This window comes from Oncorhynchus nerka, linkage group LG3, assembly GCF_034236695.1.
Source record: "Oncorhynchus nerka isolate Pitt River linkage group LG3, Oner_Uvic_2.0, whole genome shotgun sequence".
Taxonomy (NCBI): domain Eukaryota; kingdom Metazoa; phylum Chordata; class Actinopteri; order Salmoniformes; family Salmonidae; genus Oncorhynchus; species Oncorhynchus nerka.
The window spans coordinates 1429309-1444984 of record NC_088398.1 but is presented as its reverse complement, the minus strand read 5'-3'; the positions used below and the strand labels follow the sequence as shown (position 1 = coordinate 1444984).

At 51.7% G+C, this 15676-nt stretch overlaps 1 protein-coding gene across 5 annotated transcripts in view; it reads left to right on the top strand.

The window, feature by feature from the left end:
- The window catches only part of LOC115126659 (toll-like receptor 13), a 29236-nt gene that overhangs the window by 2920 nt on the left and 10640 nt on the right, over positions 1-15676 (top strand). For 3 of the 5 annotated variants that reach the window (XM_065006982.1, XM_065006981.1, XM_065006978.1), the window contains exon 2: positions 249-471. The exons of 1 other annotated variant lie outside the window; for it this stretch is intronic. In XM_065006982.1, the coding sequence (XP_064863054.1) occupies positions 263-471 (209 nt within the window). In that variant the 5' untranslated portion in view covers positions 249-262. Of the gene's footprint in view, positions 1-248; positions 472-15676 lie in introns of those variants that run through there. One more of the 5 variants, XM_065006985.1, reaches the window with a different exon arrangement.

Genomic DNA, 15676 nt, shown 5'->3' with positions numbered 1-15676 from the left:
TGTCCTACTTCACTTTGACTGTCCTGTTCTTCACTTTGACTGTCCTACTTCACTTTGACTGTCCTACTTCACTTTGACTGTCCTGTTCTTCACTTGTATAGTCCATTTTGGTTTCCTATCAGCTGGTATGGACTTGGAATTTATTGATTGTTAATTAGGTGTTTGTTATGAGGATTATGAAATTACTGTATGCCATGTAGTTGTAATAAAAAGTGTGCTGTAACATAAATATTCTGTGTTTCATTTAGGTCTAACACCAAGAATGACGTTTGTGTTTTGGGTGTGGAGGCCCGGTGTGAGTGTGCTGCTGCTCTTGTGTGTGTGTGACGGAGCAGAAGGGGTGATCAGGCGTCACTGTGACTGCTATGAGGAGGATATGTATGTACAGAAAGACCTCGGAGGGTTCATACAGTGTTCCCTTAAGCCTGGCCTGGGACCCTATGCTGAGTGCACAGAGATCACTGACCTCAGGTAGGTTCCATACAACCAGGACAATAGAACAGAGATCACTGACCTCAGGTAGGTTATATACAACCAGGACAATAGAACAGAGATCACTGACCTCAGGTAGGTTACATACAACCAGGACAATAGAACAGAGATCACTGACCTCAGGTAGGTTACATACAACCAGGACAATAGAACAGAGATCACTGACCTCAGGTAGGTTATATACAACCAGGACAATAGAACAGAGATCACTGACCTCAGGTAGGTTACATACAACCAGGACAATAGAACAGAGATCACTGACCTCAGGTAGGTTACATACAACCAGGACAATAGAACAGAGATCACTGACCTCAGGTAGGTTACATACAACCAGGACAATAGAACAGAGATCACTGACCTCAGGTAGGTTACATACAACCATGACAATAGAACAGAGATCACTGACCTCAGGTAGGTTACATACAACCAGGACAATAGAACAGAGATCAGCACTATACAATATTACATCATCATACAGTCTAGTCTGCCTCATTCCTCAGTCTGCCTCATTGCCTGCATCCGTAATGGGTCAGCGGTCAAACGACCTCCACTCATCACTGTAAAACGCTCCCTGAAACACTTCAGCGAGCAGGCCTTTCTAATCGATCTGGCCAGGGTATCCTGGAAGGATATTGACCATATCCCGTCAGTAGAGGATGCCTGGTTATTTTTCTAAATGCCTTCCTCACCATCTTAAATAAGCATGCCCCATTCAAGAAATTTAGAACCAGGAACAGATATAGCCCTTGGTTTTCTCCAGACCTGACTGCCCTTAACCAACACAAAAAGATCCTATGGCGTTCTGCATTCGCATCGAACAGTCCCCGTGATATGCAACTTTTCAGGGAAGCTAGAAACCAATATACACAGGCAGTTAAAGCCATGGCTAGCTTTTTCAAGCAGAAATTTGCTTACTGCAACACAAACAAAAAAAAGTATGGGGACACTGTAAAGTCCATGGAAAATAAGAACACCTCCTCCCAGCTGCCCACTGCACTGAGGATAGGAAACACAGTCACCACCAATAAATCCACTATAATTGAGAATTTCAATAAGCATTTTTCTACGGCTGGCCATGCTTTCCACCTGGCTACCCCTACCCCGGTCAACAGCACTGACCCCTCACAACAACTCGTCCAAGCCTTCCCCATTTCTCCCTCTCCCAAATCCAGTCAGCTGATGTTCTGAAAGAGCTGCAAAATCTGGACCCCTACAAATCAGCCAGGCTAGACAATCTGGACACTTTCTTTCTAAAATGATCTGCCGAAATTGTTGCTACCCCTATTACTAGCCTGTTCAACCTCTTTCATGTCGTCTGAGATTCCCAAAGATTGGAAAGCAGCTGCGGTCATCCCCCTCTTCGAAGGGGGGACACTCTTGACCCAAACTGCTACAGACCTATATCTATCCTACCCTGCCTTTCTAAGGTCTTCGAAAGCCAAGTCAACAAACAGATTACCGACCATTTAGAATCCCACCATACCTTCTCCGCTATGCAATCTGGTTTCAGAGCTGGTCATGGGTGCACCTCAGCCACGCTCAAGGTCTTAAACGATATCTTAACCGCCATCGATAAGAAACAATACTGTGCAGCCGTATTCATTTATCTGGCCAAGGCTTTCGACTCTGTCAATCACCACATCCTCATCGGCAGACTCGATAGCCTTGGTTTCTCAAATGATTGCCTCGCCTGGTTCACCAACTACTTCTCTGATGGAGTTCAGTGTGTCAAATTGGAAGGCCTGTTGTCCAGGCCTCTGGCAGTCTCTATGGGGGTGCCTCAGGGTTCAATTCTTGGACCCACTCTCTTCTCTGTATACATCAATGAGGTCGCTCTTGCTGCTGGTGAGTCCCTGATCCACCTCTATGCAGACGACACCATTCTGTATACTTCTGGCCCTTCTTTGGACACTGTGTTAACAACCCTCTAGACGAGCTTCAATGCCATACAACTCTCCTTCCGTGGCCTCCAATTGCTCTTAAATACAAGTAAAACTAAATGCATGCTCTTCAACCAATCTCTGCCTGCACCTGCCCGCCCCTTCAACATCACTACTCTGGACGGTTCTGACTTACAATATGTGGACAACTACAAATACCTAGGTGTCTGGTTAGACTGTAAACTCTCCTTTCAGACTCGCATCAAACATCTCCAATAAATCTAGAATTGGCTTCATGTTTCACAACAAAACATCATTCACTCATGCTGCCAAACATACCCTTGTAAAACTGACAATCCTACCGATCCTCGACTTTGGCGATGTCATTTACAAAATAGCCTCCAATACCGTACTCAACAAATTGGATGCAGTCTATCACAGTGCCATCTGTTTTGTCACCAAAGCCCCGTATACTACCCACCTCTGCGACCTGTACGCTCTCGTTGGCTGGCCCTCGCTTCATACTCGCCGCCAAACCCACTGGCTCCAGGTCATCTACAAGACCCTGCTAGGTAAAGTCTCCCCTCATCTCAGCTCGCTGGTCACCATAGCAGCACCCACCTGTAGCACGTGCTCCAGCAGGTATATCTCTGGTCACCCCATAACCAATTCTTCCTTTGGCCACCTCTCCTTCCAGTTCTCTGCTGCCAATGACTGGAACGAACTTTAAAAATCTCTGAAACACTTATCTCCCTCACTAGCTTTAAGCACCAGCTGTCAGAGCAGCTCACAGATTACTGCACCTGTACATAGCCCATCTATAATTTAGCCCAAACAACTACCTCTACTACCCCTACTGTATTTATTTAGCTCCTTTGCACCCCATTATTTCTATCTCTACCTTGAACATTCTTCCACTGCAAATCTACCGTTCCAGTGTTTTACTTGCTATATTGTATTTACTTCGCCACTATGGCCTTTTTTGCCTTTACCTCCCTTATCTCACCTCATTTGCTCAGATTGTATATAGACTTATTTTTCTACTGTATTATTCACTGTTTGTTTTATTCCATGTGTAACTCTGTGTTGTTGTATGTGTCGAACTGCTTTGCTTTATCTTGGCCAGGTCGCAATTGTAAATGAGAACTTGTTCTCAACTTGCCTACCTGATTTAAATAAATAAAAATAGTTTGTAGTCAGATACGCTCTGTGGGTAAACAGACAGTGGGAGACCTGTCTTGAAAAAGGCCTTGTACAGTGGGGAGAACAAGTATTTGAGAGACTGCCGATTTTGCAGGTTTTCCTACTTTACAAAGCATGTAGAGGTCTGTAATTGTTATCATAGGAACACTTCAACTGTGAGAGAATCCAGAAAATCACATTGTATGATTTTTAAATAATTCATTTGCATTTTATTGCATGGCATAAGTATTTGATGCATCAGAAAAGCAGAACTTAATATTTGGTACAGAAACCTTTGTTTGCAATTACAGAGATCATACGTTTCCTGTATGAAACTTTGACCAGGTTTGCACACACTGCTGCAGGGATTTTGGCTCACTCCTCCATACAGACCTTCTCCAGATCCTTCAGGTTTCGGGGCTGTCGCTGGGCAATACGGACTTTCAGCTCCCTCCAAAGATGTTCTATTGGGTTCAGGTCTGGAGACTGGCTAGGCCACTCCAGGACCTTGAGATGCTTCTTACGGAGACACTCCTCCATACAGACCCAGATCCTTCAGGTTTCGGGGCTGTCGCTGGGCAATAGGGACTTTCAGCTCCCTCCAAAGATGTTCTATTGGGTTCAGGTCTGGAGACTGGCTAGGCCACTCCAGGACCTTGAGATGCTTCTTACGGAGACACTCCTCCATACAGACCCAGATCCTTCAGGTTTCGGGGCTGTCGCTGGGCAATAGGGACTTTCAGCTCCCTCCAAAGATGTTCTATTGGGTTCAGGTCTGGAGACTGGCTAGGCCACTCCAGGACCTTGAGATGCTTCTTACGGAGACACTCCTCCATACAGACCCAGATCCTTCAGGTTTCGGGGCTGTCGCTGGGCAATAGGGACTTTCAGCTCCCTCCAAAGATGTTCTATTGGGTTCAGGTCTGGAGACTGGCTAGGCCACTCCAGGACCTTGAGATGCTTCTTACGGAGACACTCCTCCATACAGACCTTCACCAGATCCTTCAGGTTTCGGGGCTGTCGCTGGGCAATAGGGACTTCCAGCTCCCTCCAAAGATGTTCTATTGGGTTCAGGTCTGGAGACTGGCTAGGCCACTCCAGGACCTTGAGATGCTTCTTACGGAGACACTCCTCCATACAGACCCAGATCCTTCAGGTTTCGGGGCTGTCGCTGGGCAATAGGGACTTTCAGCTCCCTCCATAGATGTTCTATTGGGTTCAGGTCTGGAGACTGGCTAGGCCACTCCAGGACCTTGAGATGCTTCTTACGGAGACACTCCTCCATACAGACCTTCTCCAGATCCTTCAGGTTTCGGGGCTGTCGCTGGGCAATAGGGACTTTCAGCTCCCTCCATAGATGTTCTATTGGGTTCAGGTCTGGAGACTGGCTAGGCCACTCCAGGACCTTGAGATGCTTCTTACGGAGACACTCCTCCATACAGACCTTCTCCAGATCCTTCAGGTTTCGGGGCTGTCGCTGGGCAATAGGGACTTTCAGCTCCCTCCATAGATGTTCTATTGGGTTCAGGTCTGGAGACTGGCTAGGCCACTCCAGGACCTTGAGATGCTTCTTACGGAGACACTCCTCCATACAGACCTTCTCCAGATCCTTCAGGTTTCGGGGCTGTCGCTGGGCAATAGGGACTTTCAGCTCCCTCCATAGATGTTCTATTGGGTTCAGGTCTGGAGACTGGCTGGGCCACTCCAGGACCTTGAGATGCTTCTTACGGAGCCACTCCTCCATACAGACCTTCTCCAGATCCTTCAGGTTTCGGGGCTGTCGCTGGGCAATAGGGACTTTCAGCTCCCTCCAAAGATGTTCTATTGGGTTCAGGTCTGGAGACTGGCTAGGCCACTCCAGGACCTTGAGATGCTTCTTACGGAGCCACTCCTCCATACAGACCTTCTCCAGATCCTTCAGGTTTCGGGGCTGTCGCTGGGCAATAGGGACTTTCAGCTCCCTCCAAAGATGTTCTATTGGGTTCAGGTCTGGAGACTGGCTGGGCCACTCCAGGACCTTGAGATGCTTCTTACGGAGCCACTCCTCCATACAGACCTTCTCCAGATCCTTCAGGTTTCGGGGCTGTCGCTGGGCAATAGGGACTTTCAGCTCCCTCCATAGATGTTCTATTGGGTTCAGGTCTGGACACTGGCTGGGCCACTCCAGGACCTTAAGATGCTTCTTACGGAGCCACTCCTCCATACAGACCCAGATCCTTCAGGTTTCGGGGCTGTCGCTGGGCAATAGGGACTTTCAGCTCCCTCCATAGATGTTCTATTGGGTTCAGGTCTGGAGACTGGCTAGGCCACTCCAGGACCTTGAGATGCTTCTTACGGAGCCACTCCTCCATACAGACCCAGATCCTTCAGGTTTCGGGGCTGTCGCTGGGCAATAGGGACTTTCAGCTCCCTCCAAAGATGTTCTATTGGGTTCAGGTCTGGAGACTGGCTAGGCCACTCCAGGACCTTGAGATGCTTCTTACGGAGCCACTCCTCCATACACACCTTCTCCAGATCCTTCAGGTTTCGGGGCTGTCGCTGGGCAATAGGGACTTACAGCTCCCTCCATAGATGTTCTATTGGGTTCAGGTCTGGAGACTGGCTAGGCCACTCCAGGACCTTGAGATGCTTCTTACGGAGCCACTCCTCCATACAGACCTTCTCCAGATCCTTCAGGTTTCGGGGCTGTCGCTGGGCAATAGGGACTTTCAGCTCCCTTCATAGATGTTCTATTGGGTTCAGGTCTGGAGACTGGCTAGGCCACTCCAGGACCTTGAGATGCTTCTTACGGAGCCACTCCTCCATACAGACCTTCTCCAGATCCTTCAGGTTTCGGGGCTGTCGCTGGGCAATAGGGACTTTCAGCTCCCTCCATAGATGTTCTATTGGGTTCAGGTCTGGAGACTGGCTGGGCCACTCCAGGACCTTGAGATGCTTCTTACGGAGACACTCCTCCATACAGACCTTCTCCAGATCCTTCAGGTTTCGGGGCTGTCGCTGGGCAATAGGGACTTTCAGCTCCCTCCATAGATGTTCTATTGGGTTCAGGTCTGGAGACTGGCTAGGCCACTCCAGGACCTTGAGATGCTTCTTACGGAGCCACTCCTCCATACAGACCTTCTCCAGATCCTTCAGGTTTCGGGGCTGTCGCTGGGCAATAGGGACTTTCAGCTCCCTCCATAGATGTTCTATTGGGTTCAGGTCTGGAGACTGGCTGGGCCACTCCAGGACCTTGAGATGCTTCTTACGGAGCCACTCCTCCATACAGACCTTCTCCAGATCCTTCAGGTTTCGGGGCTGTCGCTGGGCAATAGGGACTTTCAGCTCCCTCCATAGATGTTCTATTGGGTTCAGGTCTGGAGACTGGCTAGGCCACTCCAGGACCTTGAGATGCTTCTTACGGAGCCACTCCTCCATACAGACCTTCTCCAGATCCTTCAGGTTTCGGGGCTGTCGCTGGGCAATAGGGACTTTCAGCTCCCTCCATAGATGTTCTATTGGGTTCAGGTCTGGAGACTGGCTAGGCCACTCCAGGACCTTGAGATGCTTCTTACGGAGCCACTCCTCCATACACACCTTCTCCAGATCCTTCAGGTTTCGGGGCTGTCGCTGGGCAATAGGGACTTTCAGCTCCCTCCATAGATGTTCTATTGGGTTCAGGTCTGGAGACTGGCTAGGCCACTCCAGGACCTTGAGATGCTTCTTACGGAGCCACTCCTCCATACACACCTTCTCCAGATCCTTCAGGTTTCTGGGCTGTCGCTGGGCAATAGGGACTTTCAGCTCCCTCCATAGATGTTCTATTGGGTTCAGGTCTGGAGACTGGCTAGGCCACTCCAGGACCTTGAGATGCTTCTTACGGAGACACTCCTCCATACAGACCCAGATCCTTCAGGTTTCGGGGCTGTCGCTGGGCAATAGGGACTTTCAGCTCCCTCCATAGATGTTCTATTGGGTTCAGGTCTGGAGACTGGCTAGGCTACTCCAGGACCTTGAGATGCTTCTTACGGAGCCACTCCTCCATACACACCTTCTCCAGATCCTTCAGGTTTCGGGGCTGTCGCTGGGCAATAGGGACTTTCAGCTCCCTCCATAGATGTTCTATTGGGTTCAGGTCTGGAGACTGGCTAGGCCACTCCAGGACCTTGAGATGCTTCTTACGGAGACACTCCTCCATACAGACCTTCTCCAGATCCTTCAGGTTTCGGGGCTGTCGCTGGGCAATAGGGACTTCCAGCTCCCTCCAAAGATGTTCTATTGGGTTCAGGTCTGGAGACTGGCTAGGCCACTCCAGGACCTTGAGATGCTTCTTACGGAGCCACTCCTCCATACAGACCTTCTCCAGATCCTTCAGGTTTCGGGGCTGTCGCTGGGCAATAGGGACTTTCAGCTCCCTCCATAGATGTTCTATGGGGTTCAGGTCTGGAGACTGGCTGGGCCACTCCAGGACCTTGAGATGCTTCTTACGGAGCCACTCCTCCATACAGACCCAGATCCTTCAGGTTTCGGGGCTGTCGCTGGGCAATAGGGACTTTCAGCTCCCTCCATAGATGTTCTATTGGGTTCAGGTCTGGAGACTGGCTAGGCCACTCCAGGACCTTGAGATGCTTCTTACGGAGACACTCCTCCATACAGACCCAGATCCTTCAGGTTTCGGGGCTGTCGCTGGGCAATAGGGACTTTCAGCTCCCTCCATAGATGTTCTATTGGGTTCAGGTCTGGAGACTGGCTAGGCCACTCCAGGACCTTGAGATGCTTCTTACGGAGCCACTCCTCCATACAGACCTTCTCCAGATCCTTCAGGTTTCGGGGCTGTCGCTGGGCAATAGGGACTTTCAGCTCCCTCCATAGATGTTCTATTGGGTTCAGGTCTGGAGACTGGCTAGGCCACTCCAGGACCTTGAGATGCTTCTTGGAGCCACTCCTCCATACAGACCTTCTCCAGATCCTTCAGGTTTCGGGGCTGTCGCTGGGCAATAGGGACTTTCAGCTCCTCCATAGATGTTCTATTGGGTTCAGGTCTGGAGACTGGCTAGGCCACTCCAGGACCTTGAGATGCTTCTTACGGAGCCACTCCTCCATACAGACCTTCTCCAGATCCTTCAGGTTTCGGGGCTGTCGCTGGGCAATAGGGACTTTCAGCTCCCTCCATAGATGTTCTATTGGGTTCAGGTCTGGAGACTGGCTAGGCCACTCCAGGACCTTGAGATGCTTCTTACGGAGCCACTCCTCCATACAGACCTTCTCCAGATCCTTCAGGTTTCGGGGCTGTCGCTGGGCAATAGGGACTTTCAGCTCCCTCCATAGATGTTCTATTGGGTTCAGGTCTGGAGACTGGCTAGGCCACTCCAGGACCTTGAGATGCTTCTTACGGAGCCACTCCTCCATACAGACCTTCTCCAGATCCTTCAGGTTTCGGGGCTGTCGCTGGCAATAGGGACTTTCAGCTCCCTCCATAGATGTTCTATTGGGTTCAGGTCTGGAGACTGGCTAGGCCACTCCAGGACCTTGAGATGCTTCTTACGGAGCCACTCCTCCATACAGACCTTCTCCAGATCCTTCAGGTTTCGGGGCTGTCGCTGGGCAATAGGGACTTTCGGCTCCCTCCATAGATGTTCTATGGGGTTCAGGTCTGGAGACTGGCTGGGCCACTCCAGGACCTTGAGATGCTTCTTACGGAGCCACTCCTCCATACAGACCCAGATCCTTCAGGTTTCGGGGCTGTCGCTGGGCAATAGGGACTTTCAGCTCCCTCCATAGATGTTCTATTGGGTTCAGGTCTGGAGACTGGCTAGGCCACTCCAGGACCTTGAGATGCTTCTTACGGAGACACTCCTCCATACAGACCCAGATCCTTCAGGTTTCGGGGCTGTCGCTGGGCAATAGGGACTTTCAGCTCCCTCCATAGATGTTCTATTGGGTTCAGGTCTGGAGACTGGCTAGGCCACTCCAGGACCTTGAGATGCTTCTTACGGAGCCACTCCTCCATACAGACCTTCTCCAGATCCTTCAGGTTTCGGGGCTGTCGCTGGGCAATAGGGACTTTCAGCTCCCTCCATAGATGTTCTATTGGGTTCAGGTCTGGAGACTGGCTAGGCCACTCCAGGACCTTGAGATGCTTTTTTACGGAGCCACTCCTCCATACAGACCTTCTCCAGATCCTTCAGGTTTCGGGGCTGTCGCTGGGCAATAGGGACTTTCAGCTCCCTCCATAGATGTTCTATTGGGTTCAGGTCTGGAGACTGGCTAGGCCACTCCAGGACCTTGAGATGCTTCTTACGGAGCCACTCCTCCATACAGACCTTCTCCAGATCCTTCAGGTTTCGGGGCTGTCGCTGGGCAATAGGGACTTTCAGCTCCCTCCATAGATGTTCTATGGGGTTCAGGTCTGGAGACTGGCTGGGCCACTCCAGGACCTTGAGATGCTTCTTACGGAGCCACTCCTCCATACAGACCCAGATCCTTCAGGTTTCGGGGCTGTCGCTGGGCAATAGGGACTTTCAGCTCCCTCCATAGATGTTCTATTGGGTTCAGGTCTGGAGACTGGCTAGGCCACTCCAGGACCTTGAGATGCTTCTTACGGAGCCACTCCTCCATACAGACCTTCTCCAGATCCTTCAGGTTTCGGGGCTGTCGCTGGGCAATAGGGACTTTCAGCTCCCTCCATAGATGTTCTATTGGGTTCAGGTCTGGAGACTGGCTGGGCCACTCCAGGACCTTGAGATGCTTCTTACGGAGCCACTCCTCCATACAGACCCAGATCCTTCAGGTTTCGGGGCTGTCGCTGGGCAATAGGGACTTCCAGCTCCCTCCATAGATGTTCTATTGGGTTCAGGTCTGGAGACTGGCTGGGCCACTCCAGGACCTTGAGATGCTTCTTACGGAGCCACTCCTCCATACAGACCCAGATCCTTCAGGTTTCGGGGCTGTCGCTGGGCAATAGGGACTTTCAGCTCCCTCCATAGATGTTCTATTGGGTTCAGGTCTGGAGACTGGCTAGGCCACTCCAGGACCTTGAGATGCTTCTTACGGAGCCACTCCTCCATACAGACCCAGATCCTTCAGGTTTCGGGGCTGTCGCTGGGCAATAGGGACTTTCAGCTCCCTCCAAAGATGTTCTATTGGGTTCAGGTCTGGAGACTGGCTGGGCCACTCCAGGACCTTGAGATGCTTCTTACGGAGCCACTCCTCCATACACACCTTCTCCAGATCCTTCAGGTTTCGGGGCTGTCGCTGGGCAATAGGGACTTTCAGCTCCCTCCATAGATGTTCTATTGGGTTCAGGTCTGGAGACTGGCTAGGCCACTCCAGGACCTTGAGATGCTTCTTACGGAGCCACTCCTCCATACAGACCTTCTCCAGATCCTTCAGGTTTCGGGGCTGTCGCTGGGCAATAGGGACTTTCAGCTCCCTCCATAGATGTTCTATTGGGTTCAGGTCTGGAGACTGGCTAGGCCACTCAGGACCTTGAGATGCTTCTTACGGAGCCACTCCTCCATACAGACCTTCTCCAGATCCTTCAGGTTTCGGGGCTGTCGCTGGGCAATAGGGACTTTCAGCTCCCTCCATAGATGTTCTATTGGGTTCAGGTCTGGAGACTGGCTAGGCCACTCCAGGACCTTGAGATGCTTCTTACGGAGCCACTCCTCCATACAGACCTTCTCCAGATCCTTCAGGTTTCGGGGCTGTCGCTGGGCAATAGGGACTTTCAGCTCCCTCCATAGATGTTCTATTGGGTTCAGGTCTGGAGACTGGCTGGGCCACTCCAGGACCTTGAGATGCTTCTTACGGAGCCACTCCTCCATACAGACCCAGATCCTTCAGGTTTCGGGGCTGTCGCTGGGCAATAGGGACTTTCAGCTCCCTCCATAGATGTTCTATTGGGTTCAGGTCTGGAGACTGGCTAGGCCACTCCAGGACCTTGAGATGCTTCTTACGGAGACACTCCTCCATACAGACCTTCTCCAGATCCTTCAGGTTTCAGGGCTGTCGCTGGGCAATAGGGACTTTCAGCTCCCTCCATAGATGTTCTATTGGGTTCAGGTCTGGAGACTGGCTAGGCCACTCCAGGACCTTGAGATGCTTCTTACGGAGCCACTCCTCCATACAGACCTTCTCCAGATCCTTCAGGTTTCGGGGCTGTCGCTGGGCAATAGGGACTTTCAGCTCCCTCCATAGATGTTCTATTGGGTTCAGGTCTGGAGACTGGCTAGGCCACTCCAGGACCTTGAGATGCTTCTTACGGAGCCACTCCTCCATACAGACCTTCTCCAGATCCTTCAGGTTTCGGGGCTGTCGCTGGGCAATAGGGACTTTCAGCTCCCTCCATAGATGTTCTATTGGGTTCAGGTCTGGAGACTGGCTAGGCCACTCCAGGACCTTGAGATGCTTCTTACGGAGCCACTCCTCCATACAGACCTTCTCCAGATCCTTCAGGTTTCGGGGCTGTCGCTGGGCAATAGGGACTTTCAGCTCCCTCCATAGATGTTCTATTGGGTTCAGGTCTGGAGACTGGCTGGGCCACTCCAGGACCTTGAGATGCTTCTTACGGAGCCACTCCTCCATACAGACCTTCTCCAGATCCTTCAGGTTTCGGGGCTGTCGCTGGGCAATAGGGACTTTCAGCTCCCTCCATAGATGTTCTATTGGGTTCAGGTCTGGAGACTGGCTAGGCCACTCCAGGACCTTGAGATGCTTCTTACGGAGCCACTCCTCCATACACACCTTCTCCAGATCCTTCAGGTTTCGGGGCTGTCGCTGGGCAATAGGGACTTTCAGCTCCCTCCATAGATGTTCTATTGGGTTCAGGTCTGGAGACTGGCTAGGCCACTCCAGGACCTTAAGATGCTTCTTACGGAGCCACTCCTCCATACACACCTTCTCCAGATCCTTCAGGTTTCGGGGCTGTCGCTGGGCAATAGGGACTTTCAGCTCCCTCCATAGATGTTCTATTGGGTTCAGGTCTGGAGACTGGCTAGGCCACTCCAGGACCTTGAGATGCTTCTTACGGAGACACTCCTCCATACAGACCCAGATCCTTCAGGTTTCGGGGCTGTCGCTGGGCAATAGGGACTTTCAGCTCCCTCCATAGATGTTCTATTGGGTTCAGGTCTGGAGACTGGCTAGGCCACTCCAGGACCTTGAGATGCTTCTTACGGAGCCACTCCTCCATACACACCTTCTCCAGATCCTTCAGGTTTCGGGGCTGTCGCTGGGCAATAGGGACTTTCAGCTCCCTCCATAGATGTTCTATTGGGTTCAGGTCTGGAGACTGGCTAGGCCACTCCAGGACCTTGAGATGCTTCTTACGGAGACACTCCTCCATACACACCTTCTCCAGATCCTTCAGGTTTCGGGGCTGTCGCTGGGCAATAGGGACTTTCAGCTCCCTCCATAGATGTTCTATTGGGTTCAGGTCTGAGACTGGCTAGGCCACTCCAGGACCTTGAGATGCTTCTTACGGAGACACTCCTCCATACAGACCCAGATCCTTCAGGTTTCGGGGCTGTCGCTGGGCAATAGGGACTTTCAGCTCCCTCCATAGATGTTCTATTGGGTTCAGGTCTGGAGACTGGCTAGGCCACTCCAGGACCTTGAGATGCTTCTTACGGAGACACTCCTCCATACAGACCTTCTCCAGATCCTTCAGGTTTCGGGGCTGTCGCTGGGCAATAGGGACTTCCAGCTCCCTCCAAAGATGTTCTATTGGGTTCAGGTCTGGAGACTGGCTAGGCCACTCCAGGACCTTGAGATGCTTCTTACGGAGACACTCCTCCATACAGACCCAGATCCTTCAGGTTTCGGGGCTGTCGCTGGGCAATAGGGACTTTCAGCTCCCTCCATAGATGTTCTATTGGGTTCAGGTCTGGAGACTGGCTAGGCCACTCCAGGACCTTGAGATGCTTCTTACGGAGCCACTCCTCCATACAGACCTTCTCCAGATCCTTCAGGTTTCGGGGCTGTCGCTGGGCAATAGGGACTTTCAGCTCCCTCCATAGATGTTCTATTGGGTTCAGGTCTGGAGACTGGCTAGGCCACTCCAGGACCTTGAGATGCTTCTTACGGAGCCACTCCTCCATACAGACCTTCTCCAGATCCTTCAGGTTTCGGGGCTGTCGCTGGGCAATAGGGACTTTCAGCTCCCTCCATAGATGTTCTATTGGGTTCAGGTCTGGAGACTGGCTAGGCCACTCCAGGACCTTGAGATGCTTCTTACGGAGCCACTCCTCCATACAGACCTTCTCCAGATCCTTCAGGTTTCGGGGCTGTTGCTGGGCAATAGGGACTTTCAGCTCCCTCCATAGATGTTCTATTGGGTTCAGGTCTGGAGACTGGCTAGGCCACTCCAGGACCTTGAGACTTCTTACGGAGCCACTCCTCCATACAGACCTTCTCCAGATCCTTCAGGTTTCGGGGCTGTCGCTGGGCAATAGGGACTTTCAGCTCCCTCCATAGATGTTCTATGGGGTTCAGGTCTGGAGACTGGCTGGGCCACTCCAGGACCTTGAGATGCTTCTTACGTGCCACTCCTCCATACAGACCCAGATCCTTCAGGTTTCGGGGCTGTCGCTGGGCAATAGGGACTTTCAGCTCCCTCCATAGATGTTCTATTGGGTTCAGGTCTGGAGACTGGCTAGGCCACTCCAGGACCTTGAGATGCTTCTTACGGAGACACTCCTCCATACAGACCCAGATCCTTCAGGTTTCGGGGCTGTCGCTGGGCAATAGGGACTTTCAGCTCCCTCCATAGATGTTCTATTGGGTTCAGGTCTGGAGACTGGCTAGGCCACTCCAGGACCTTGAGATGCTTCTTACGGAGCCACTCCTCCATACAGACCTTCTCCAGATCCTTCAGGTTTCGGGGCTGTCGCTGGGCAATAGGGACTTTCAGCTCCCTCCATAGATGTTCTATTGGGTTCAGGTCTGGAGACTGGCTAGGCCACTCCAGGACCTTGAGATGCTTCTTACGGAGCCACTCCTCCATACAGACCTTCTCCAGATCCTTCAGGTTTCGGGGCTGTCGCTGGGCAATAGGGACTTTCAGCTCCCTCCATAGATGTTCTATTGGGTTCAGGTCTGGAGACTGGCTAGGCCACTCCAGGACCTTGAGATGCTTCTTACGGAGCCACTCCTCCATACAGACCTTCTCCAGATCCTTCAGGTTTCGGGGCTGTCGCTGGGCAATAGGGACTTTCAGCTCCCTCCATAGATGTTCTATTGGGTTCAGGTCTGGAGACTGGCTAGGCCACTCCAGGACCTTGAGATGCTTCTTACGGAGCCACTCCTCCATACAGACCTTCTCCAGATCCTTCAGGTTTCGGGGCTGTCGCTGGGCAATAGGGACTTTCAGCTCCCTCCATAGATGTTCTATGGGGTTCAGGTCTGGAGACTGGCTGGGCCACTCCAGGACCTTGAGATGCTTCTTACGGAGCCACTCCTCCATACAGACCCAGATCCTTCAGGTTTCGGGGCTGTCGCTGGGCAATAGGGACTTTCAGCTCCCTCCATAGATGTTCTATTGGGTTCAGGTCTGGAGACTGGCTAGGCCACTCCAGGACCTTGAGATGCTTCTACGGAGCCACTCCTCCATACAGACCTTCTCCAGATCCTTCAGGTTTCGGGGCTGTCGCTGGGCAATAGGGACTTTCAGCTCCCTCCATAGATGTTCTATTGGGTTCAGGTCTGGAGACTGGCTAGGCCACTCCAGGACCTTGAGATGCTTCTTACGGAGCCACTCCTCCATACAGACCTTCTCCAGATCCTTCAGGTTTCGGGGCTGTCGCTGGGCAATAGGGACTTTCAGCTCCCTCCATAGATGTTCTATGGGGTTCAGGTCTGGAGACTGGCTGGGCCACTCCAGGACCTTGAGATGCTTCTTACGGAGCCACTCCTCCATACAGACCCAGATCCTTCAGGTTTCGGGGCTGTCGCTGGGCAATAGGGACTTCCAGCTCCCTCCATAGATGTTCTATTGGGTTCAGGTCTGGAGACTGGCTGGGCCACTCCAGGACCTTGAGATGCTTCTTACGGAGACACTCCTTAGTTTTTTTTTGTTTGTTTAAAAAAAATGTTTTTATTAACAACAAATCAATACATAAAGCACATGAGGGAAAAAAGTATTT